At 41.5% G+C, this 26,023-nt stretch overlaps 1 protein-coding gene across 2 annotated transcripts in view; it reads left to right on the top strand.

Annotated features, from left to right (window-relative positions):
- FERMT1 (fermitin family member 1) overlaps nt 1–26,023 on the top strand; it is a 213,159-nt gene that overhangs the window by 125,294 nt on the left and 61,842 nt on the right. For both annotated transcript variants that reach the window (XM_029593498.1, XM_029593499.1), the window contains one exon: nt 23,673–23,722. In XM_029593498.1, the coding sequence (XP_029449358.1) occupies nt 23,673–23,722 (50 nt within the window). The remainder of the gene's footprint in view (nt 1–23,672; nt 23,723–26,023) is intronic.

Here is a 26,023-nt window from a genome sequence, read left to right as displayed (position 1 = left end):
AAATAATTCTAGTATACCTGTGTTCTGAATCTATGTTATAACACCTATATTTTGGGAATGATGCAATATATGTTGGAAGGTTTTTAAGTAATTGATTGGATGAATGTGGATGAATGAATGGTTTGGTTGTATTTTAATTAATGGGATATTTATTGTTGGTATTCATGTGGGAAACTGAGGGTAACTTGGGTATCCACACATTGTTAAAATATGTGTTTCAAAAAGATTACTTTAGAAACAATGTGTAATTGGAATTTGTGATATGTTATTTGTTGATAATTAGAAGTCTACAGGCTGACCAGAGTTAACCAGCTAACTATGAATATCAACTCCTCTCAGTTTCATCCCCAGAACTCCCCTAGCATCTGAGTTATCCAGCTAAATGCTCCTGAATATGGGCCTCACTATGTCCAAGTTATGCACATGATAAGCATGGAGGATAACTTTCAAACAACTATGTGTGGCAGAATATATGCATGTATGTGACCACGTGTAGTTTTACCATAGTATTTTATAATCCACACGTATTATAAAATACACATATCATTAACCCGCAACATATGTTTATATGTATGCTTATGCATGAATGCATGCAATGCATTGAATCCATTTATAATTTGTGTACTTTTCCTACCTATTTTAAAAATATGACTGTATATTTTACATGCAAAAATGAAATAGGACTTACTCGTCTAAATCCTGATATACACCCATAAGTCAGCCAATTTTAAAACATGCATGCATCAAGAAAATTACCAATAGTACACAATAAATATGTTTACAATCACTTATGCCAGATAATTAGCAGGTGTGGAAATACATAAGTTGGCAAATGTGTGTGCGTGTCTTTTAAAATAGCAGCTTATGTGTGTAAGTGTTGACCCCACCCAGGAATGCCCTTAGAATGCTCCTTTTTTACATGTGTATATGTATGTGCAAAAGCGAGAGTATGCACATATTTTTTATTTATATTAAATAAATAAAAAGACCGAAAAGACATCGAAAAGACCTAAATAATAATTCTAGAAAGGAAAACCAGTCCATCACCTCCTCCACCCCTCAGACTCGAGAACCAATTGGCACCAATCACCCCGGTCACACACACACACGCAACCTAGGAGTCATCATTGACAGTGAATTATCCTTCAAAAATCACATTACAACTAAAATAAAAGAAGGATATCACAATTTATTAACACTGAGATGCCTAAAGCCTTTCTTAACACCAGATGACTTCAGAACAGTACTACAACTACTCATCTTCTCCAACCTTGATTACTGCAACTCCCTGCTACTTGAACTACCACTCTCCAATATTCGGCCACTCCAAATATTACAAACCACAGCTGCCAGAATCTTAACAGGCACAAGAAAATCCAAACATATAACCCCAATTCTTATATCCCTACATTGGTTCCCAATAAAATGACAAATAGAATACAAGACACTGACCATCATACACAAACTAATAAATGGCAAACAAACTGACTGCCTTGGCGTAGCCATCAGACCACATACACCACAACGAAACCTCTGATCAACCAACAAAGGCCTCCTGACAATCCCATCCATTCGAACAGCATAACTTACATCAGTCCGAGAAAGAGCATTCTCTCTAGCCAGCCCCAAACTATGGAACACACTTCCAACCGAACTAAGACTACAACCCAATTTAAAAACATTCAAGAAAGAATTGAAACCTGGCTATTCACCAAAGCCAACCAGGACATGCAATGACAAACATACACCCCCCGCACAACATACCTCCTGATTGGACCTCACTATACTCACATGATACCTTTTTTATTTACTCTTATCCAATTTGTCCATAACTGTACCCCACCCTTAATGTTATCTTACTTTTACTATGACCTCTGTATTTCTTCATAATAATACTCCTCTCCAATCGAAACTTATAAACCGTTATGATGGCGAAACCGAATGACGGTATATAAAACTCAATAAATAAATAAATAAATAATGTGCAAGTAGAGGTTACTTACATGTATATATGCTAATTTTTATGCACATAACCTTTTGCAAATTCACCCCGCTTTATACATCTAGCCATGATATCATTATCCCCTCACTTCTCTCTTTATATGTACGTGTACAGCTGACCAGATATGGAAATGTTTAATAATTATTCACTGAGGAGAATTTTCTCTAGAACCACTCGACTATACAAAAGTCAAGTATGCATGCACACACACAAAGGAAATATTTACTAGACAAAGGTTTTGTGTCACTGATGAGACATGAGGAAACATTTTTTTCTGTAATTGAAAATTATTAAATCCACAGGTAAGTTATAGAAAGCCCAACACACAAGTTTCAAGAGAGATGGAAAAATTTTACCCAAAGGGCTGTTATTGCATATTTTATTTATGCCATACATGAACAATTTTATTAATTTTTAATTTTAATTTTTATTCTTAATTTTAAACTCACGTTAGCTATGTTTATTTCATTTATTATTTTATTATTTTTATTATATTGTATTTGTTGTTAGTTTTATACATATTGGGGTAGATTTTACAAATTTGCGCACACGTGTACTTTTGTTCGCGCACCAGGCGCAAACAAGAGTATGTGGGATTTTAATAGACACGCGCGTAGCCGCGCGTATCTGTTAAAATCCAGGATCAGCGCACGCAAGGCTGTGCAAAATCGGCAGCCTGCGCGCACCGAGCTGCGCAGCCTGCCTCCGTTCACTCCGAGGCCGCTCTGAAATCGGAGCGGCCTCGGAGGGAACTTTCCTTCCACCACCACCCCCCCGCACCTTCCCCTCCCTTCCCCTACCTAACCCACCCCCCCAGCCCTACTTAAACCCCCCCTACCTTTGTTGCACAAGTTACGCCTGCCCAAGGCAGGCGTAACTTGCGCAAGCCGAGCTGGCCGCCGGCGCGCAATTCCCAGGCCCAGGAGCAGTTTCGGAGGCCTCGGCCATGCCCCCAAAACGCCCCCGGGCCGGAACCACGCCAATGGCCCCGCCCCCAAATGACACGCCACCTCAACATGCCCCCGAACGCCCCCCCAGGAAAGCCCCGGGACTTACGCGCATCCTGGGGCTTGCGTGTGCCACCGAGCCTACTCAACATAGGCTCGGCGTGTGCAGAGGGAACTTCGGGCAGGTTTTCGGGAGGTACGCACGTATCTTACGTGCGTACCCCTTTGAAAATCTGGCCCATTGCATTTTATGATTTGTTGTATGATTTATTCTCTCGATTGTAAACTGGTTATGATATAATAGTAAATGATGGTATACCCAAATTTATAAATAAATAAATAAATAAATAATAAATAGACAATGTTTTATTTTAAAACATAATAAGATTCTACCTGTCATGGCTGTCTCAGGCAGTGCTGACCTGGCTAACTGTTGGGATGCCTTTCTGATATTAGGAGCCAGGATGAAAACAGCAGAATCTGAGACAACAGTCACTTCTCATGTGCCAGAAATGATGTGTTGCACCATTCCATTCCAATGCAAGAGCAGTTTAGGATTTAATGTGATAGTCATTAAATCTGTAAAGATGGTATAACATATATGTAGTTTATACCATGCAAGATCAGGCACATAGCTAATCAAAATCAATGCCATGTTCTAAAAGTGATATTCCACTTGGCAGCAAGGCCTTTCAGAGTGCTAACCAACCATTACTTATCTTTAGATACTCTTGCCTTCATCTGAGGACATCTATTGTCAGAACACCTAACATCTGGCATAGGCAGTTATAATCAAACCTGCTGCTGTGGGGATGGGGAGTCATTTTAATATTTCACCTTTATCACTACTATATGTGTTGCCAATTTCTTCTGAAGGTCTCTCTACATTATCTTTGGTTGACTCAGTGAGACATTCTCACTGCCCCCTCAGCAACATACCCTTTGTGCACTCCGGCCATAGTTATCTAAATTACTTTTAAGAAAAAGGTCATCCAGTGCAATTTTTTGTAAACATGATACTGCAGGGTTGGCCTGGTAGCTCAGAGGCATTACCACAGAAGCGCAGGATCAGTTCCTCAAGCTTGGCTTTTACTACCAAGGCCCACTAGGGCTAAGGATGCTGCAGAGCCAGCATTCACAGTTCCTGGGGAGGAAGTCTCTGCCATTGCACAATGGTGACCCCTAGTGGTCAGACAGGTTGCAAGCATTCTGAGTGCTGGAGTAAGCTGCAGTCTGTGGCCCCTGACTAAGTACTGTCACTTCTAGGGCTGAGGTAGGTGGAGGATTATAAAATAGAGGGAAAAACCCAGGTAGTAGTAAATGAAGGCTCCTAACTCTATAGTGCAATAGAGATCTGTTCTGATTGAGCTGTAACAAAAAAAGCACCAGAAATTTCAACCTCCCATCCACCAAAAACAAAGTATATTTCAAAAAACTTTAAAAAAAACTCAAGATCACCAGTTTATTTTTTGCATCCTTAGTTATGTCATACAGGCTTCAGCTCCTGCCCATAACACTCTCCTACTTTCTCCCCAGTGTTTAATTTGTGAGTTTATAAAATCCTGGCTTCAAAATTTTAGCTAAAGTGTTTAAACTGTGTCCTTAAGAATGAATATTTGCAAGATGTTTTCAAATCTGCTCTGATGACTCATGCTGAGTTGTTTTAGTACTTCATTAAAGAAGTTGTCTCGCTTAATCAAAGTAATAAAAACAGTTCAACCTTAGCCATAAAGTGCGGATGTAGATTTTCAGACTATGAGTAGAATTTGTGTGTTGCAATGATATGAGTAATGCATGATGAAGTAAAAGGAACATGGTTCATCCCTGGCCAAAACCAACTTCTGCATTAATTCACTCTGCCGAGTTACTTAGACAAACAGTGCATATTTTGAAACCATGTTTTACTGTTCTTATCTTATTACTAGCAAAGTGATTTCTTTGAGAGTTTACCCAGGTGACTAATGAATGCCTAATTTCTTCAAGTGAAAATGTCACTTGGCTGAAGTCATTCTTTCAGCAAACTTACTAAAATAAAAACATGCAATCAGTCATATTTACATGCAAAGAGTTATGTTACTTCATGTCACATCAACATGAAGGCTACCAATTAATCTGTTATCACCAGCAAAAGCTTATATTTTGGTTCTGTTATAATGGTGTACAGAACATCTGACCAGTCAGTTGAACCAACTGGCTTCTACTCCTCCGAAACCAACTAGATTGATGCTGCAAGTTGTTGGTAGACAGATACTGCCCTGCAAGTTGATAAGAAGAAAACAAGGGACATATAAAGAAAATATAACCTATTGACACAGCATGCTACGAGGTAGTCAAGCTGGTATCAGAAGAGTTCAACTCTCTAGAAACTAATTAGATCAATTCTGGCAGATTGATTATTGTCACTGGGACCTAGGAGGCCAGTGGTTCAAGCAACTGCCTCATTAGGGAGACCAATATACTAAAATGCTACACGTGAAAGGTTATTTACATTTAATATTAATCAGTTGTTGTGATGCAAAATCATCCAACCAATTCATTAATGTTGAATTTTGCAAAAACGTGTACAAGACAATGGTTTCACATGATTGTTTTTACAAAAAAAGCTGTAGTCCACTGAGAGAAAGTTTGCTTGAAACTGAGATGTAAACATTTTCATAAAATAAATAAATAAGATGACTATACTTCTGTGAGATGTGGTTATTTTTTTGGGTTGTCCCATGAGGTGAGGATGGCATGCAAGTTTACTACCCAGCTTATTGACATGAGTGGAAAAATTGCATGTGCCCTGGTTTAAAGGGACCACATAGTCTGGTCAGTGCCCCCCTACTCTGGTGTAGGAAATCATTGGTAGTCCATGGGGCAAGCAGTGACCTTCCCCCTCCACCCTGTACAGCCCATAAATGCAGGAAAACTAGCTATATGACATTTCTAAGCAATACCCCTTTAAAAACTCCAAACCCCAAGTGGGCCCCCCACTAACACCCACCTGGATCCCCCCCAAACTTATCTCATAGTTGTGCGGTTCTTCACAAGGTAGGACTAATCCACATTTGCTCCTGCCCCACTGGCGAATGTGCTCCTTTGCTTCACGTAGGACAAATGGTCAGCAGCTACCATTTTCCAATATGGCGCCAAATGACGCAGGAGCTATTGGAGATCTCTTCTGCCCCATGAAGAATCCCACAACTATGGGGTACATCTGGGGCAATGCAGGGGTAGCAGAAGAGCCTACTCTGAAATGTTGGGGCATTTTAAAGGGGGAGAAGATTAGAAGTGGGATGGACCTTGACAATTTTCAAAAGAAGACTCAGCACCCGATTTAAGACACCTTAATTCGGCCATTTAAGGTGGCTTAATTAAAGCCAAACTCAATAAAAAATAGTGGAGTCAAGCGATAACCACAAAATATAACTAAAACTCCAAAATTTTAATTTTGCTTTTTTGTAAATATTCTTTGTAAATTTGTTGTGTTCAATCTATCTTTTTCTTCTTCCTCCTCTGATCCCAGTTGTGTATCTCCCTGTTTATTGTAACTACAATTCCTGCAACAGTTATAGTTACTCGAGTTCTTTGTACAATGCTCGCCCTGTTAAATGTAAACCGGTTTGATGCGGCCCTCGGTCGTGAAAGCCGGTATAGAAAATAATAAAAATAAATAAAATAATAAAATTTGATCCAACTCTACCAAACAGAGTGCTCTACAGTCAAAAACCTTCACAGTGCTGCTCATGCACTGAGGTTCAGTTCATCTCGTCAGTCAGAAAAACCTCCTACGCTGTTCTTTTTTTTTTTGTTTTCATTTTGTACTGCTAATAATAAACGTTTGTGAGCATTCATCCAATTCCTCTATAGAAAATATGAATGACTTATCCTAGCTGCCTGAACCAAACCGGAATTGCTCTATCAAATCTGACACACCAGGCATGTCCTCTGTTTCAGGGTTTGGTGAATAGCCGCTTTCAGACAAGGACCAAAATCTGAATAAGACAAACGGCTGATATAAAAACTACTTGCGTGCTAATGACCAATCGCATATGGCTAGGTGAAAAGCTCACATTGGCCAAGTAAAAATGTGAAAAAAACCACCCAGCTCTGGAAAATGATATTCATATGACTTTACTTTCATATTAGTGACTGGCACTGCGTAAATGTAAAAATTAAGAAGCTACGATGAATGACCTCAATCTCCCCTGTAGGAGAGAAATAGTTTAGCATAAAGGGTGGCATGAGGTGGAGGGAGGAGGCAAAGAGAGGAGGGCATCATTGATTTTTACATTTTGCCTGATCAAGAAGGGGGTAGGAGGAAGGCAGAGGCCACCATGACCGGGGAGACTTTTATTTCAAAATAGTTGGAGGGCTTTTTTGGGTGGGGGAGGTCTTGGCACAGCAGGGAAGAATTTGCTCCTCTCATCACAGCCTCTCCTGCATTTATCCTGCCCTGGACCCATCTGACTTCTTGGAAGGTAAGAAACTTCAAAAAAATCTGGCTATCACCTTCCAATAGCATTCCCTGCATGCTAGAGATACCGTGAAAATGTCTACACTCTCATTTATCAAACTCCAGTCTTAAGAGATCACCATATCGCGTTCTTGCTTCTATTTATTTCTGATATTCATGTTATTGTTACCTTCCATATTCAATAGAGAACTACGGACCATGGTAATCAGTTTATTCAGTTTTGGATGCTTTTGCAAATTGTTTAAAGATAGTAGCAGATTCTCTATGCTAGGTTATATTCCCCCTTTTTTTTTTTTTTTTTGTGAAGACCCCATTGCTTCAGCTGAAGTGCAGATGATGTTTTGGTTGAAATATTATTGATGAGTATTTTGGATCATGCCCCAGTGAACTAAACATTATTGTAAGAAGGTGCTCCATCATCAAGAAATTAGAGACTAAATTGCTCACTATCATAAACTCAGGAATTTAAGGAGTTTATGAGGGAGGATACTGAGAATTATTTACATCCCACTTGCAGCCCTTTAATTGTGTGAGACTGTTAGAAAGCCGTCCTTAGAAGGAAAGCAGTAGCATGCAACAAAAAGAAACACATGAGACAATTACACTTTCTTGACAGATATTAAGGAGTCCTATGCTTAAAGCTTGGCATGCATGCTAAGGCCAAGCGAAGGGTAATTTTCAAAGCCATTTCTGTGGGTAAAACAGTGCTTTATTCATGGAAATGGGCTTTTACAAAATTGCCTGCCTGATAAACAGGTAAAAGTATATGTATAGGGTCTTTATGTGCATCCTTTTACCTGCACATGTTCTTGTGGATGGGATTGGGGCGGGGTTTGTAATTGCACTAATACCCAAGTTGGGGCTTTCCTCCTCCATAAAAAATCAGCAGTAGGAAGATGGAGACTCATTTCGCCATCAGGTCGCTAGCCCCCCTCCCCTTGACCTGACTCCGTGGGCCCCCGCCTACCTCCTCTCACGACACCTAATGTGACCTTTTATCTTCGCTAGGAAGAACCACTACTGCGGTGAGGCTGAAAGACCGGGCGGCCTTGGGGCTGTGCACTGGGGCTTTCCTCCTCATAAAAAATCAGCAGGAGGAGGTTGGAGACTCATTTCACCATCAGGTCGCTAGCCCCCCTCCCCTTGGCCTGACTCCGTGGGCCCCTGCCTACCTCCTCTCACGTCACCTGCTGGGATCTTTTATCTTCGCTGGGAAGAGCCGCTACTGCGTTGAGCTGCTGCAGCAAGCCGAAGAGGGTCACCTCTTGTAGAGCCTCTTTTGGAGCTCTTTGGGTTTATAATGAGAGGAGAATTAATTGATGTTTTAAGGGCTAGGGGCAGATATAGTCTAAGGAGAAGATGTGGAAGAAAATGGAGGGGGCTTATTCTTAGTGATAAGAGATGTTTGGTTAATATTAATTATGGCAGTTGTTCTGTCCCCAGCAGTGGGTACATGTTTGTATCTGTATATACTGTAGTTTAACTGTGTTTAGTGCAGCCCTTCCTTCTGAGGATTCTTGATACTGAAACACTTTTTGTAACCTATGATAAAAGTCTGTGAGCCTTGCCTTTAAGAGGAGCCTTTGCCCTTAAGAAAGCTCCCTCCCCCCTCCACTTTCTCTCACTATCGGAAGAGCTTGAATGCCCCTCAATCTAATTTGAGTCTTCCTAGGTGCCTTATAGGTTCAATGAACTGCCTTTCATGCTTCCCCTGCGTCACATGGTTCTTAGGCTCGCTGCCATTGGACCTTGCCCCTCCCTGCCCCCAGCTTGTGGAGGCATTTCCCTTAGTAGCACTCAACGAGAGCCCAGTCTTGCCCAAGTGGGCTTTAGAGTCAGCATTTCTCTGTAAAACTCCCTGAAACGATCAAGTTTTTACCTTCTTTTTTACTGCCTTCTTCTGAAGACTAAATCAGCCTCATATCCCTCAAGCTCCCTACCTCCACCATAAACTAACTCCTGCAACTCAAGAGACCTTCTTCTCCCTCCTGCTATCCTGTCTCCAGTTACCAAATATCTTTGCCTTGGGGCTTACATTTGAGATGCAACAATTGTAAGTAGAATCTATCTGTACAATAAATAATTTCAAACTTAAAGAATCTTTGTCTTGAGGACTGATTGGAAAGAAAGTTTATCTGCCTGGATGGCAAACTCGGATGTCTGTCTGATCCAGAACACAGTAGGTTTAATGTAGATGTTTTGGACAAACTTGAGTTTGGGGGTAGGCTCTTAAGTGCCACATTGATTAATGCTCATTCAGCCTGTAAAAACTGGCTTTCAGTTCACAATGTTATCCTAGATGGTAGCATTGATATTTTATTTGTAACAGAAATATGGTTTTCAAAGAGTTCGGTGGTTTCCAAAACTCAAATCTGGCCAAAAGGATATGAAATTGTTAGTAGCGATAGACAAGGAAAACAGGGAAGAGGAGTGGCTGTAATTTATAGTTAAGGTTATATTTACTGACCAAATTCCTGGTTCAAAGAGTATCATGGTCAGATTGGAACTGTATGAACCTGTGGTCTTTTCCCTTTGGTTTTGCCCCCCAGATTTTCTTACAGCTCATGGGGAAGAGCTAACAGAAAATATGTTGGTTTTAGCCACTAAATATTCACATTTAGTAATTCTAGGAGATTTTAATTTACATAAACATCTCTCGTCTGGTTTTAAGTTTTCAGAATTTTTAGAGGTCTTGTATGTATGGGGTTTACAGCAAATTGTAGTAGGAGCTACTCATGTTAAGGGACACTTATTAGATCTGATTTTTGTTCCTCTGAAGTTTTGCTTAATGGTGATTTGAGATTCAATGGGAACAAAGAACTGCCTTGGACAGATCACTTTTTTATTCATTTTAGTTTCACTGTCTCAAGGAAAGTAGATAGAACAAGACAGGATATGAATCCCTGTATCAGGGGTGGTTTGATCTGTTACAACAAGCTATGTGAAAAGAAGGAGTGGAAACTAAGAAAAAGAAATTAAATGGGAGGTGTGGAACCTCTCCATGGTTTACTACAGAATTAGCTGATTTTAAAAGAAAGTGTTGTCATCTTGAGAGAAAATGGTGCAGAAATTTTAGCTTTGAAGACAGAAAGATTTGGCTAACTGTAAGTCTATGTATTTTAAAGCAATTGTATCAGCAAAAAATATGATACAATTATATGATGGCATATAATCCTAAAGTTATTTATAATATGGTGAAGACACTGCTTGGAAAACCAAATAAAGGTAAAGTGATGTTTGTGGATACTCCAGATTGCCACCCGGTAGATCTTTTGGTGGGTCAATTGAATGGAGGTGATTTACGTTATGAGGATGTTTGGATAGACACACCTGGTGATGTTAACAGGAAGACTAAATTAGTCATTTTTGATACTATTTCTCTTTTGGAGGTTAAGCAATTGGTTTCTCAGATTAATTCATCCAATTTTTATTCTGATGTTTGTCCAGCCTGGTTGCTTAAAGGCTGTTCAGACAAGGTCTTGTCTTGTTTGCTGAAATTGATTAATACATCATTATCACTGGGTGCTGTACCAATTCAGTGTAAAACAGCATTAGTTTCCCCTTTATTGAAGGATGAAAAGTTGGATCCAAGATTATGTAGTTATATAGACCGATCTCGAATTTACCATTTCTGGCCAAAGTTCTGGAAAAGGCTGTTACAAAACAGATTTCAGATTTTTTAGAATCAGCTGAATTAGATCCAGCTCAGGCTGCTTTTAGACGAGGTTCAAGTATGGAAACTTTGTTGGTCTCTGTTTGATTATGCTCTTCCATTAACTGATAAAGGAGAAGGGGCATTATTGGTTTTGCTTGATCTCTCTTCAGCGTTTGATGTGGTAAATCACCAACTTCTTTTGAGACATTGTGAATTATTAGGTATCGATGGTCTTGTTTTAAAGTGGTTAAAAAATGTCTTGGTAGGGAGAAAACAAGTGATGTATTTTCAGGACAATTATTCTGTTGCAAATGAAGTGGGTGTTGGAGTTCCACAGGGCTCCTCTATCTTACCAATACTGTTTAATATTTTAATGAGAAGTATCAGTGAGATCATTCGGAAAGCTGGATATTGGCCGTATATATATGCGGATGATATCCAGATCCTTGTGCCCCGGAGACCAAATAGGGAAGCTGATTATGAGCAATTATCTTGTTTGGAATTGGTGAAATAATTGGTATCAGATAGTAAATTGGTGTTAAATTCCAAGAAAATAGAAATTCTGTTTTTCGGAAATAATAAATCAGATCTTCTGTTGAAATGGATGAGGGAGGAGATTTTTCCAAAGGAGGAGGTTAAATCTCTTGGAGTTCGATTAGATTCAGTTTTGAATTTAGAAAAACATGTCTCTCTTTTGGTTAGGAATTGTTATTTGAGAATCAAATTGCTTAAACAAATTAGGCCTTTCCTGGATGTGATGATATTGAGCTCTGTAGATTTTGCTTCAGTTCTATTGTATATTGATTACTGCAATGCATTATTTTTCGGATTGCCCATTAGAACCATCCTAAAACTGCAGATTATTCAGAATATGGCAGCTCGCGTAGTAACTGGAAGCTCCAGGAGAACCCCCACAAAGCTGCTATCATTGAAGTTGCATTGGTTACCAGTAAGATCCAGGTGTAAGTTCAAGAATCTGACTCTGGATTTTAAAACCCTGAAAGGAATTGTCTCACAGTAATTGAAGAATTGTCTTAGTTGGTATAGATCCAGTAGAAGTTTAAGGTCCTTGAAAGGATGTTTTTTAAAGTTCCGGGATGTTAAAATGTGTCAACATGCCCGACTAAAGGCAAGATCATTTGCTGTAATGATTCCCCATTTTTGGAACAACTTACTGATGAGTCTGAGAGAAGAGATAGATCTTTTAAAATTTAAGAAAGCTTTAAAAGCTTCTTTGATGTATGAACTTGCTCATAAGAACATAAGAAATTGCCATACTAGGTCAGCATCCTGTTTCCAACAGTGGCCAATCCAGGCTACAAGTACCTGGCAAGAACCCAAACACTAAGTAGATCCCATGCTACTGATGCCATAATAGCAGTGGCTATTCTCTAAGAAAACTTGATTAACAGCAGTTAATGGACTTCTCCTCCATGAACTTATACAAATCTTTTTTAAACCCAGCTACACTAACTACACTAACCCACCCTCTGCCAACAAATTCCAGAGCTTAATTGTGTGAAGTGAAAAAGAGGGTTTTTTTTATTAGTTTAAATGTGCTACTAGTTAACTTCATGGAGTGCCCCCTAGTCCTTCTGTTATCCAAAAGAGTAAATAACCGATTCACATTTACCCATTCTAGACCTCTCATGATTTTAAAGACCTTTATCATATCCCTCCTCAGCCATCTCTTCTCCAAGTTGAACAGCCCTAACGGTGAATAGAAGGTGCCAGATAGAAAGGATCTAGAGAAAAACTGCCCAGAAGGTTGAGAATGTTATTATATAATTGATTTTATGTGCTTTGTAATTTTATAAATTATGTTCTCAATTTTTGTTGTAAATCTCTTAGGAAGATATTTTCTGTTAGGCGATAAATGATTTTTTTAATTAATTAATTAATTAATTAATTAATTAATTAAATATGCATGTATTTTTCCTCAAAACACTATGGGCCAGATTTTCAAAGGGGTACGCACCAAAGTACCCCCTGCCGAAGTACCCCCTGCGCATGCCGAGCCTATGTTGAGTAGACTCGGCGGCGCACGCAAGCCCCGGGACGCGTGTCGGGGGCGTGTCGCGGTGACACGTCATTTGGGGTCGGGGCCGCGGGTGTGGTTCCGGCCCGGGGGCATGGCCAAGGCCTCCAAAATGGCTCCCGAGCCTGGGAATCGTGCACCGGTGGCTGGCCCGGCGCGCGCAAGTTACGCCTGCTTCGGGCAGGCGTAACTTGTACAACAAAGGTAGGGGGGGTTTAGATAGGGCTGGGGGGTGGGTTAGGTAGGGGAAGGGAGGGGAAGGTGTGGGGGGGGTGAAAGGAAAGTTCCCTCCGAGGCCGCTCCGATTTTGGAGTGGCCTCGGAGGGAACGGAGGCAGGCTGCGCGGCTTGGCGCACACAGGCTGCCAATTTTGGGCAGCCTTGCGAGCGCTGACCCCGGATTTTAATGGATACGTGTGGCTACGTGCGTATCTATTAAAATCCTGCATACTCTTGTTTGCGCCTGGTGCGCAAACAAAAGTACGCGCGGGCGCAGATTTATAAAATCTACCCCTATGACGGTAACTTTTAAAAAGGCATGCAAGTGCACATGTGCTCATGTTTGCCGGCTTGTGCCCAGGAACGCAGCTATTTTATAACATACGTGCGTATATGCACGCATGTTATAAAATAGACTGAAAGTGCGCACATGTGTGCACTATTTCAAGTGGGCACATGCCTATGCACACAAATTCTGCTTCTATCGCGTAAGTGGGGGGGGTTTTAATAGACACACATCGACACAATAGTCCATTTTCCCAGTTCGTTGCTGGTTCACCCTAGCAAGGGTATACTGGGACTTCCAAACCCCCTACTTTAATAGCCCTCCTTCCCCCCTTTTAGCCCCAATGCTTAAAACCCCGCTGATTTGTGTAATGTTTTTTGTTTTATGACTTACACACCATCCATAGCAGAACTAAAGTTATGCAGCAGGGGATCCCAGCAAGCACTTGTGAGCATAAGTATTTACGCACTGGTTTCCTTGAGAAATCCAGGAACACCCATGCCCCACCCAGACCACGCCCATTCTCCACCCCTTTTCTAGAAAAATATTTGTGTGCGCAGCAGAGATATGCGTGTATCTGGGTGGCTTTTAACATGTGTACACATTAGCAGGTATAATTGTGTGTAAGTAGTTTCAATCGGATAATTTTCAAAGAGAAGGCAGGCGTGTGCATTCTCTTCGAAAAGTCTGCAGACTTTACAGCAGTGTGGGCAGCCTTACTGATATGCATGGTAAACCTATGAATGTACACAAGTCTGTCTCCCCACAGTGGGAGGCGGCATTTCCAATGGCAGAGTTGGAGAGGTTTTTGCACTTACGCTCCCACTTTTGTTTTTTTAAAAGTATGCAGGTAAATTTCCCCAAAAAGCTATGCACGCACATTAACAGATATAAATGTATGCGGGTACTTTTGGTGGGATAATTTTCAAAGGTAAAGAATATGCATGTAATTTCCCTTTGGTGTAAAGTCTGCAGATAATTGCCTAAAAATCTATGCAGGCAGTTTCTAAATTATCAACAGCATAAACAAAATACATTGAAGGTAACTGGTTGATCCCACAATCATCTATGATGATTGCCCAAAAAAAGCAAAATACAAATCAAATAAATACAAAAAAATAAAATAAAACTAAATGGTGAGAAATGACAGACAACATGAACAATATGGAAAAGGGTCACCGATATTATGTGATAGCAATCTTATGCATATGATAATGGATGAAAACCTTATTGTTATTTGAGGTAAGGATTTAATTTCTCTTTGTAAGCAGATATTAAATATGAAATCTCTCAAACACCATTAGATTGCCTTATTAGAGTTTTCAAACTTTATTGCTACTGTTGTGGGTGTCATAGTTAAGATGTTTAGCATGAAAATGTTGCTGATGGTACTTTTTGAAAATTTCATGTTGCTGAGGGTACTTTTTGAGATGTAAGAAAGGGAAGCACAGCAGTGTTGTCTGCGATACATTGAAAACAAAAGGAAAAACCCTACAGATCTATGTTAAATTTTAACTATCTTTATTGAAGAAAAACAGCAAAATAAACAGTGGGAAAGAAGGAACAGCTTACTTATGCCTCACAAATCCAGGGACTTAGCGTCCATTGTGCTCAGTGGTGCACAGGCACCACCAACTTTAAAAAGGTGTATGCCATGCACCACCAATTTTAGACGCCCATAGCCGCCGAGAGATCACAACATGCTCGGTGGCCAAAGTGAAAGAGGCCCAAGCGACCATCAGGGGATCCCATCTCACCCAGCGACCAAACTGAAGGAGGCCCATGGTTGCTGAAGGATCACGTCAGGCTTGGCAGTCCAAGGGGAGGAGACCCCGCAGTTGCAGGGAGATCCCACCCTGCTCAGCGACCAAACTACGGGAGGTCTGCGGGACCTCCTGGGGATCCTATCCCACCCGGTCGCACAAGTGAAAAAGGCACGCGCAGCTGCCGGAGGATCCCATCCTGCCCGGCGGCACAAGTGAAAGAGGCCCACATGGCCGCCGGGAGATCCCATCCCACCTGGCAGCCAAAGTGAAGGAGGCCCACGTGACTGCTGGGGGATCGCATCCTGTGTGGCGGCCAAAGTGAAGGAGGCCCTGTGGTTACTGAAGGATCGCGCCAGGCTCGGCAGCCCAAGTGGAGGAGGCCCAGGATCCCGTCCCTCTCGAGTGTGAGTGTGTGTTTGTCTGTCTGTCTGTCTGAGAGGTAGCCAGTGCTTGTGTGTGTTTGATAGACAGGAAATCAGTGTGTGTGTGACTGTCTGTCTGTCTGTCTGAGATGAAGCCAGTATTTATGTGTGCTAGAGAGAGAGAGAGCCAGTGTAGGTGTGTGCTTGAGATATAGGGAGCCAGTGTGTGTGCCCTAGAGAGACAGGGAGCCATTGTGTATGCTTCAGAAAGAGGGAGCCAGTATGTGTATATGCACTTGAGTGATAGGGAGCAAGTGTGTGTGCGTGTGTGTGTGTGCTTGAGAGATAGGGAGCCAGAGTGTGTGTGTGCTTGAGAGATAGGGAACCAGTGTGTGTGTGTGTGTGTGTGTGTGTGCGCGTGCTTGCGTGTGAGAGATAGGGAGCCAGAGTGTGTGTGTGCTTGAGAGATAGGGAACCAGTGTGTGTGTGTGTGTATGTGTGTGTGTGTGTGTGTGTGTGTGTGTGTGTGTGTGTGCGTGCTTGCGTGTGAGAGATAGGGAGCCAGTGTGTGTGTGTGCTTGAGAGATAGGGAACCAGTGTGTGTGTGTGTGTGTGTGTGTGTATGTGTGTGTGTGTGTGTGTGTGTGTGTGTGTGTGTGTGTGCATGCTTGCGTGTGAGAGATAGGGAGCCAGTGTGTGTCTGTCTGTCTGTGTGAGAGGGAGCTAGTGCATTTGTGTGCTTGAGAGATAGGGAGCCAGTGTGTGTGTGTGTGTGTGCACACTTCAGAGAGAGGGCGCCTGTGTGTGTGTGTGTGTGTGTGTGTGTGTGTATGTGTGTGTTTGTGCTCTTGAGAAATAGGGAGCATTTGTGTGTGCTTGAGAGAGAGGGATCCAGTGAGTGCATGTGCTTGAGAGATAGGGAGCCAGTATGTGTATGTATGTGCACTTGAGAGAGAGGGAGCCAGTGTATGTGTGTGCTTTAGAGATAGGGAACCAGTGTTTGTGTTTGTGTGTGTGTGTGTGCTTAAGAGATAGGGAACCATTGTGTGTCTGTCTGTCTGTCTGCGCGAGAGGGAGCCAGTGCATTTGTGTGCTTGAGAGATAGGGAGCCAAATTGTGTGTGAGGACTTGAGAGACAGGGAGCTTTTATATGTGCTTGAGAGAGAGGGAGTCAGTCTGTGTGTGGGCTTGAGATATAAGGAGCCAGTGTATGTTTGTGCTCTTGAGAGATAGGGAGCTATTGTGTGTGCTTGAGAGAGAGGGAGCCAGTGTGTGTGTTTGTGTGCACCTGAAAGAGAGGAAGTCCATATGTATGTGTGTGTGTGTGTCTGTGCCTGAGAGAGAGGAAGCTTACGTTTGTGCCTGAGTGAGAAGGAGCTAGCATGTATGTGTGTGCCTGAGAAAGAGGACAGGAGCCAATGTGTGTGTGCATTCCTGAGAGGGATCCAGGGGGGGTGTGTGTGTATGTGTGTGTGTGTGTATATATATCTCAAAGGGAGGGAGCCAGCATATGGGTGTGCCTGAGAGAGAGGGAGGGAGCCAGTATGAATGCGTGTATCTGTGAGCTTGTGTGAGTTTTGAAAGAGTATTTGTGTGTCTGTGCGAGCACCAGAATGAACGTGTCTGTATATGAGAGAGGAGTAAGTTTGTGCACCTCCCTTCCCCTCCCACTAATCCATGACAATCTCAGGCTGACTGGAAGTCAAATGTTCCCAGGGATAGAGAGTGATTGATTTTTTTTTATTCTTATTGATTTTAATTAATTGGGTATTATTTGATCTGTATGGTGTTTTGAAATATATTATTGGTATTTGGGAAATGTAAAATATATATATAGATATGCATTTTTAATTATTTGATGATCTATTCATCAGTTGTTTTAATATATTAATTCTTTTTATTGGTTTGATTTTACTATTATATTTGATGCTTTAGATTTCTTATTGTATTGCATGATGTTCTCTGAGGAATGGCGATGTTTCTGTTTTTACATTGGTGTAGTATATACAAAGTATGATTTGTTGTGATTTCCAGTTCAGTTTTTGTCTGCATGCTTCTATTTATGGTCTCTTTATTCTGTATTTAGTGAGGATCTGTCAGTGTTCTGCATGTGTGACCAAGGTGAAGTATTTTGCTAGCATGCAGTTTCTGTGTAGGGATCTATTACAGCTTGGTTTGTTCTGTTTTCCTGATAAGTGGTATATTTGTGTTTCAAGGCCTGGTGTAATATTTGCAGTGCTGCTTTTCCATAGGTAGGGTTGTTACTGTTTGAGTGCTGGCAGTTAGTGCTGTTTTGGAATGGGAGGTTTATTATATTGTAATTGTATTTTGGTTTGCTCATGGCTTTCTGAAGCCCGAGCCCACACCCAATATGTATTTTAATAGTCCTAATACCATATGTTCCAAGTGTCTTTTTGGTTTTTATGCAGGGTTTTCTGGTTGACACCACAGCAGTGCATGTAAATATAATACACATGTTGTTATGATAGTTTTACTTCAAAAGACTATACTTTGAGTGTCCTTTTTCATGTAAAATCTTGTATTATAAATGCATAATTTTAAATTGCATGTGGAGAGGGCTGTGGTGGGGAGAGGCTTGGGCATAAAGCTGTAAGATTTACTTAGGGTGCCTAATACCCTTCCACTAGCCCTGATTAGAAAAAGAATACAAATTAAACATTTAAAAAAAAAACAGAATGAGGAGGGGTCAGCACGGTAATTGTTCACACAGCCAGCAAAAAAGCTAGCACTGTCCCTGCTCAGCAGTGCTCTGAGGTGATACGCTGGAGGAGTGAGTGGGAGGGAAGGAGGAAGGGAGGGAGGGAGTGAGAGGGAAGGGTTGAGTGAGAGGGAGGGGATGAGTGACTGAGTGGGAAGGGAAGGAACCAGTGTGTGTGTGCCTGAGAGGGAGGGAATGAGTGAGAGTGAGGTGTGAGCAACTGAGAGGAAAGGCAGGTGGAGTGGGCTGATAAGCAGAGGCTGCTGGAACTTCACCTATACCAGCCCTCATTCCTCGCACCCAAAGGTTGAGCCTTTGGGTGCTGGGGCCGTCAGGACTTAGGTGGGCCTCGAGGTTGGTTAGCAAGAGTAGTTGGTTCAGCCCAGAGACAGCAGACAATAGGTGACGTAGTCCTACACTGGACTGGGTAAGGTACTGGAACTTGGGCGCCAATGGAACTGAGGTTGGCTGAGGGCACTCGAGCAAAGGTAGGCCGGAGCCTAATAAGTCCACTTCCAGGGAGTAAACTAGGAGAGGCATCAACAGCTTGGATAAGGGCCAGTGGCAAAGCGGAGGTCATGGCAAGCAAAGCTGAGATCTGATCACGGAGAAGTCAATAGTGAGAGTCAATCAAAGCAATGATCAATGTCTGGAGATAGGCTGTAGCGTAGTCAGGAGTAGCAGAGGTCTGGGTCAGGAGATAGGCAATAGTGTAGTCAGGCATAGCAGAGGTCTGGGTCTGGAGATAGGCAGTAGCGTAGTCAGATGTAGCAGAGGTCTGGGTCTGGAGATAGGCAGTAGCATAGTCAGGCATAGCGGAGGTCTGGGTCTGGAGATAGGCAGTAGCATAGTCAGGCATAGCGGAGGTCTGGGTCTGGAGATAAGCAGAAGCATGGTCAGGCGTAGCGGAGGTCTGGGTCTGGAGATAGGCTGAAGCGTGGTCAGGCAAAGCAAAGTCGATATCCATGCAGTCAATCCAACATAAGAACATAAGAACATAAGAAAATGCCATACTAGGTCAGACCAAGGGTCCATCAAGCCCAGCATCCTGCTTCCAACAGTGGCCAATCCAGGCCACAAGAACCTGGCAAGTACCCAAATATAGACAGGCGGGAACGAGGAGAATAGGAACCGGGAATGAGGGTCAGGAACAAAGCGTAGAGACGATTCTCTATCAGCAATGAGTATTCGAGTAGCGAGGAAACTTGTTGCAAAGGCAATGCTATGGAGCAAGGCCTGAGCTTAAATACACCGAAGAGTTTGACGTCATCATCCGGGGCTATGGCCAGGTTCCCGCCGCGGACCCTTCAAAAGGATCGGTGAAGCATGCGCATCTAGGGAGGGGCGCGGCGCGGGTAGTGGTGTCTCTCCGCGGGTCACTCGGAGAGGTCCGACAAGCAATGGCATCTTGAGCTGAGTCGCTGGGAACTGTGGCAGAGCCGGAGGCGCCAGGGGCGGCCCGAGGTCAGAGCCAGCATCTACCCCCACTAGCGAGGAGGAACCAGAGGCTGGAGTCTGCATAGAAAGGTGAGAGGGCTGCGCTGCGGGTCTGCTGTGGACGGCACACATAACAGTTAGTACATAGACCCTTAAATGTTCTAAATTCCTTATGGACACCATAGAAGAATTTCTTCTAACTAACCATATAAACAAGTCTATAGCATGCTATAGCAAATAAGGTGCCAGGTCCCGGCACTTAGCCAGATATTAGGCCATCACTTGGCCACAGCACCTAGCTCAACCAGGCCTGGACTTGCCCTAAGATGGCTGCTGCTGATGGCCACTTGGTCTTTCTCCTCATGTCCTTCTCCCTCTCCGCTCCCCGAGGCTGGCAGAACAAAAAGTGTAAGGAGGCTAAAGAACATCTGGGACCAGTGGCCTGGTTCAGTCAATGGTAGTAGGAAACATTTTCACTACCAGGGCAAAGATTATAAGAAAAGGGCATGTTGAGTGCCGGCCAGTTACCTAGAAGCCTATTTAGACCAGTCACCAGCTGCTACCACCAACTTCCCTCCTTCTTATTAGCTTCAGAGTTCCTCCCTAGGCTGCAGGATTTCTTTGTTCGTTTTAGAGGTTTCTCACTCCCTTTGTGACAGTATAGTAGTAGGAGGGCACCTGCACATGGCGAAGGTCTGAGTGGGCACATGGCAAAAATATGAGTCAAGTGGTGAAGGGCTGGGAATCTGATCAGCCTAGATGGCCTTGTTTTGGCGCCTCTGCAACTGCCGTCTGATCAGCTTTGAGCAATAGCTCCAGGGTGGGAGTTAGGTCTGTCTATTCTTCAACTGTTATAGCCATCATGGGAAATCCCCCTCCCTTTTTAAAACTGGATGATTATGTTTCAAAGGATGGGGGTGGACCTTCACCTGCATCATCACCAATGAGGGATGTCTTCTATAGCCTTCAATCCTACAGCAGGCAAGTGGGATCTAAGTCCCCCTACAAATTAGATTTGTATGTGATCATGGCCATGTGCCCCTGCTGAGACTTGACTTATGGGTGCCTTGATATTAACAATGCTGTAAATCTGTGTTATTTATTCTGTAATGATTGGTTAATGAACAATTGTATGATTAGTCGGTGTTATGCTATGTTATTGTTTAATTGTCCTGTTATGCCGTGGCCCATGCCTTCCACGATAAAGTGTTTTTTTCTGAATGAAAATTGTTGTCTATGTGATGTTCTTCACACGACACAGGGTGGAGAGGGTTTGGGGTAATCAGGTGACCAGAAAATCCACACTGCTGGAAAACTTGTGCATTTTATCATCATTTCTAGAAACCAAAGTTGTATAAATGAAGCGCATGGCCAAATATGATACAAACTACAGAAACAAAGATATTTCTGTAACAACAAACACAATATGTTCTCTCCTGCTATCCACTTTCAGCCAAAGAAATTTATCCCATTTCTGCCAAAATGTACAAATTACAAATCATAGTCAGGCACTGTGAATAAACAAAATTCCTGCTGGTTCCAGGAGTATTCTTGAAATTTCCTTCAATACAGTGCTGCTAACCACCAAAAAGTCACAATTTATTGTACAAAATTCATGGCCAGTCTTCTGCATGGTTCTGTACAGAACAATTACTTTTGTGTGGGTGCAAAAGATTGCCTGCAGAAAGCTAAAACCTTTCAGCAGTCAGCACTTTACCTCTTCTGAATATGAAGAATTCATGACCCATACAAGTAGGTTAATCAGTGTAAGCCCTGGGTGGGAAAGATCCTTTTACTTAAGAGAAAGAAAAGAGATGGACCCTTTATGCACCACACTCCTTCAATGTCTCTCCTTCACCCCACTAGATAGCTTTACTTTGTGAGTCCCAGGACTCCAGTGTGGGGACGAACAATGGTTCTTATACCCTGCTCTTTGCAAAACCAGCCCTTTCTCTGTGGTCTGTACACAGCACTGATAATTAACACTGACTCTGCATCCAATAAACACACATGAGAAGAACGGCGGTTTCCAACTTCTTTATTGATAGTTGATTAGATGACTGAATAGTATTTACAGCTTCAATTCGTTTCTTGGTTAAAGTCAATAAATAATAAAACAGCAGAAAGATTTAATCTATGTTAACAACCACAGAAACCTTTGGAAAATCTGTTAAACATCGAAGCTTTGTAAACCGTTGTGATGGCGAAACCGAACGACGGTATATAAAAACGCGATAAATAAATAAATAAATAAATAATAAACTTGTTGCTCCCATTCTTTAGCAAAGTTTCTACTTTTACTAGAAGCACTTCTTTAATACTTCATTTCCTTCTCTTCTCAATTACTCCAAATTATCAGTTTAAATTTAGTTCAGTCCTCCTTTAAAATCCCAGTTGCCTCATTAGCTCTTCCCACTGAAGGTGGTTAGAATAATTAGGATAATCCTAATAATTTTTCAGAACTTAGTCCCAGATTTTATACTCTTCCTTAATTCTCTTGAATCAGTTAACTCCTTAGGCAGGTCCTGGCGGGCCCCTTACTCTCCCCTTATGTAATACTTCGTATAGCAGCAACAGAGTTCTTGTTACCTTTAGTTTGTGTTCTTTCCTTTCCTTCCTTTAGTGTCATTAGCTGGGATCCTTTTCTCCAGCTGCATTCCTCCACACTTTTCTGGTTCTTTCAAAAAACTCCACTCTCACAATGGTTTGGTTACTGAGTCCCAGGTACCAAGGTGCCATCAGCTCCAAGTGGAACAAAAATAGTCTTTGAACCCCAAAAGGGGAAAAATCAATCAAGAAGTCGGAAGGGTGGAACAAAATGCCCTTGCCTTGAACAGATGAGGTAGTGCAAAAAAGATAGTTACTTCAAAATTATAACTCCTCTGCATCAGGCCACTGTCAGGTTTATCTTCTGATAGAAAGATAGCACACTTCAGGTCTTCTTTACCCCAAATTCAGCCTTGAATACAGGGATGTCCCCAATCCACTGCAACAAGGGGGAACCGGCTCTCACAGAAGGATTCTCAAAAATTGGCTTAAAAGAGTCCAAAGCAAGCATAAAGACTGAATAGACAAGTCAACAAGAGGCTGACCCCTAAAATGGGAAAACTTCCTTGCTCTTTTCCCATAACTCAGGAAAAAATTAGCAAGCAGGGGACACAGAGGCTTCCTGTCAGCTTGAATTGTAACTAAAACTCCATGAGGATAGATGGTGATTTGGGATGATAAACAGCAAGCTCACACCATCTACAGTCCCCACATGGGGAAGCAAAATCCAAACCTCTCTCACTAATTTCTACACAGAACCTCCCCAATCAATTGGTACACTCCTTTCAGTTAGGGGAAACTAGAGATTCCCTACATCAATAAAATATTTTAACCAATGACGTAGTTTTAAAAATTAACATTGAGGTCTTACAGTACCCCTGATCTTTGTTGGCCTGAGCAATTATTCTTCTGTCATACGTTGTGGAAATACATATCTTTTCAGTAAGGCAGGTTATCTTTGCTGAAGTAACTTCATCTAAAATTAACATTGATCTGAAGCATGCATGGCAAGACCATGTAGGACTGCATACTTTTTATGCTAATTTCTTTTAGAACCATTTAAAAAAAAAATTACCTAATTTGCTGTCCAATTCTTCAGGGTTGATCAGAGAACACATATGAGCTGTTGGTAAAATGGATGATAAACAAACAATAAATATGAACATTACATTGTAAGACTGCAGTTACAAATATCAAAACAATTTCTAATTTCCTATGTTTTTTGCTTCACCCTAGGAGGATATCACAGATATACCAAAACTTGCAGATAATCTCAAGCTATTCAGGTAAGTATCTTGAAAGGAATACAGAAAATAAAATATTCCAATTTTATCACTAAGAGCTAGATTTCAATTTTGGGCAAAAGAATAGTACAGTATCTGCAAATCTGTTGCCTTGCATAGTTTTAAAATAACATATCATTGTATCCTATTTCCTCCAAATGCGAGACTAGAAATGTTTTCCACAAAAAATTATTATCTTTCTCACAGGCTCATTTACCAAAATGTGTTATTGCCATGTTGCCTGTGATAGTTATTGCAATGCATGATATGAATGTAAATTTTTTGAAATCAGGTGAGAGAGAGTGACACGTACGAACAGCAATTAGATGGACTCTCTATCAGGGTACTAATCAAGCTAGGGCGAGAGAACATGGAAGTAATCTCATCTTAGTCTGACTTTCCTCACTCCAAATTACATCAAATGTTCACTGAGGTCTATTGTGCTGTTTGTACAACTCACTCTGCATGTAAAACTAGCCTTAAAACCCTAGACCACCTCCAAAACCTCACCTCAAGTTACTATCTGGCCCTCCTATAGTGATATAAATAGTTGAATACTGTGAAGGCTTTATAGAGAGTCTCTCTCTCTCTCTCTTTCTCTCTCATATTCAATAAAAAGGTAGCACCTTATATTTTTTGTAAGACTTTCATTTCAGAGAATTTTCCTAGAAAACTAAGTACCTGATTCACTAAGGGTTTTCCCATAGACACAAAATGGGAGAAAAGCCTTAATAAATCTGGCACTAAATCCTTAGGCAAAAGATGCATTTTTTCAAACCTGTACAAATAAATGGAATTGCAGGCTTTTTCACTTTTTTTGTCCTACTTTTTCCTTGAACCTTCAGTCTGGTCTTATGTATGTTTCTATATTTACATACAGCTGTCTCCAGTGTGATCTTATTTGTCATGATTTTTAATGAGTTGATATTTCAACACTATATTAGACTTTAGACCAATGAATCATGGTATTGTGGAACTTGGGGCTGGCAGTTCCATTTTACAGACACATTTTAGATCAGTCTTCTAATACTGCTAGCCAAACCCTGTAATCACCATATTTACATTTTAGCAAACCTACTGTATGACAGTCTGGGGGCGGGCGGGTGGGGGAGAAATGAATGCAGCATTCATGGTAGTATCAAGATGTGCCAAGATGAAAGAGAATACATCTCTTTGAAGTTGCATGAGTTATTTCAAGGAGTTTGTTAAAAAAAAAAAATATATATATATATATCTCTATAGTTACTTTTTCATTTATTGTAGTTTGTGTAAAAGAAGCTGGCAACAGTTAACCATCTGATGTACAGGTACTGCAATGGATAGGTAAACAAAAAAAATTCACAAAGTAAATGAAAGTGAAAGAGGCCTACATGTCGAACCACTATTTAAAAGACTGTTAGCCTTACTTTCTACAGATTTGCCTTATTTTGGTGTTAAAATGTTTAGCAAAATATTTTTCTGTTCTACCCAATCATAATTTCAAATTTAATAAAAGTCACAATGCTGTCAATAATTCATTCAACATGTTTGTTTCTGTTTGGCTAGCAGAGTTCTGACTGTGATATTTTACATTGCTGTGGAACTCTGATTTTCTAAAAGTGCTTTCTGCCCTGGTTGTGGATATCAATCTTTATGAGCCTAGTTTTGGTATATTGTCATGCCCATATGCACACAGGAATGCACACAGGAATGCACACAGGAATGAGAAAATCCTATTGGTTAAAGAAGCTATCAATCAAAATGATGCATAACAAAAAGCTCTGTTAAAACTGTTAGAGCATTAAAAATATGGAAAAAGACACACTGATGAGCTATAGATTTTAGGCCTGGATTTATCAAAATGCACTAAATATCACATGTGATAGGAAAAGAGTGTGAATCACTTTGGGGGGAGAGAGAGAGAGAGCACCTAGCTATAAGGCCTTCATACTAGGTAGGTATTTATACCTCTATATGAGGCCCACCTAGTTACTCGAGGTGAGGTTTAGGTATTAGTGTAGGGGTTAGGGGACACTACAGCATGCAGAGTGCGACGTACGAACAGAACAGTACACGCTTGTGAAGATTTGATGTCAAGCTAGGTTGAGAGAACATTGCACAAATCTCATCTTTCTGTGAGTGTTCTCACTCCGAAGGTCATCAAATCTTCACAAGCATGCACTGCTCTGTTCGTACATCGGACTCTGCCTGTTAAAGTGGCACCTAACCCCTACACTAATACCTAAACCTCACCTCGAGTAACTAGGTGCGCCTCATATAGAGGTATAAATACCTACCTAGTATGAGTACCATATAGCTAGGTGT

This window comes from Rhinatrema bivittatum, chromosome 3 (assembly GCF_901001135.1).
Source record: "Rhinatrema bivittatum chromosome 3, aRhiBiv1.1, whole genome shotgun sequence".
Taxonomy (NCBI): Eukaryota; Metazoa; Chordata; class Amphibia; order Gymnophiona; family Rhinatrematidae; genus Rhinatrema; species Rhinatrema bivittatum.
This window is presented reverse-complemented; position numbering and strand designations above follow the sequence as displayed.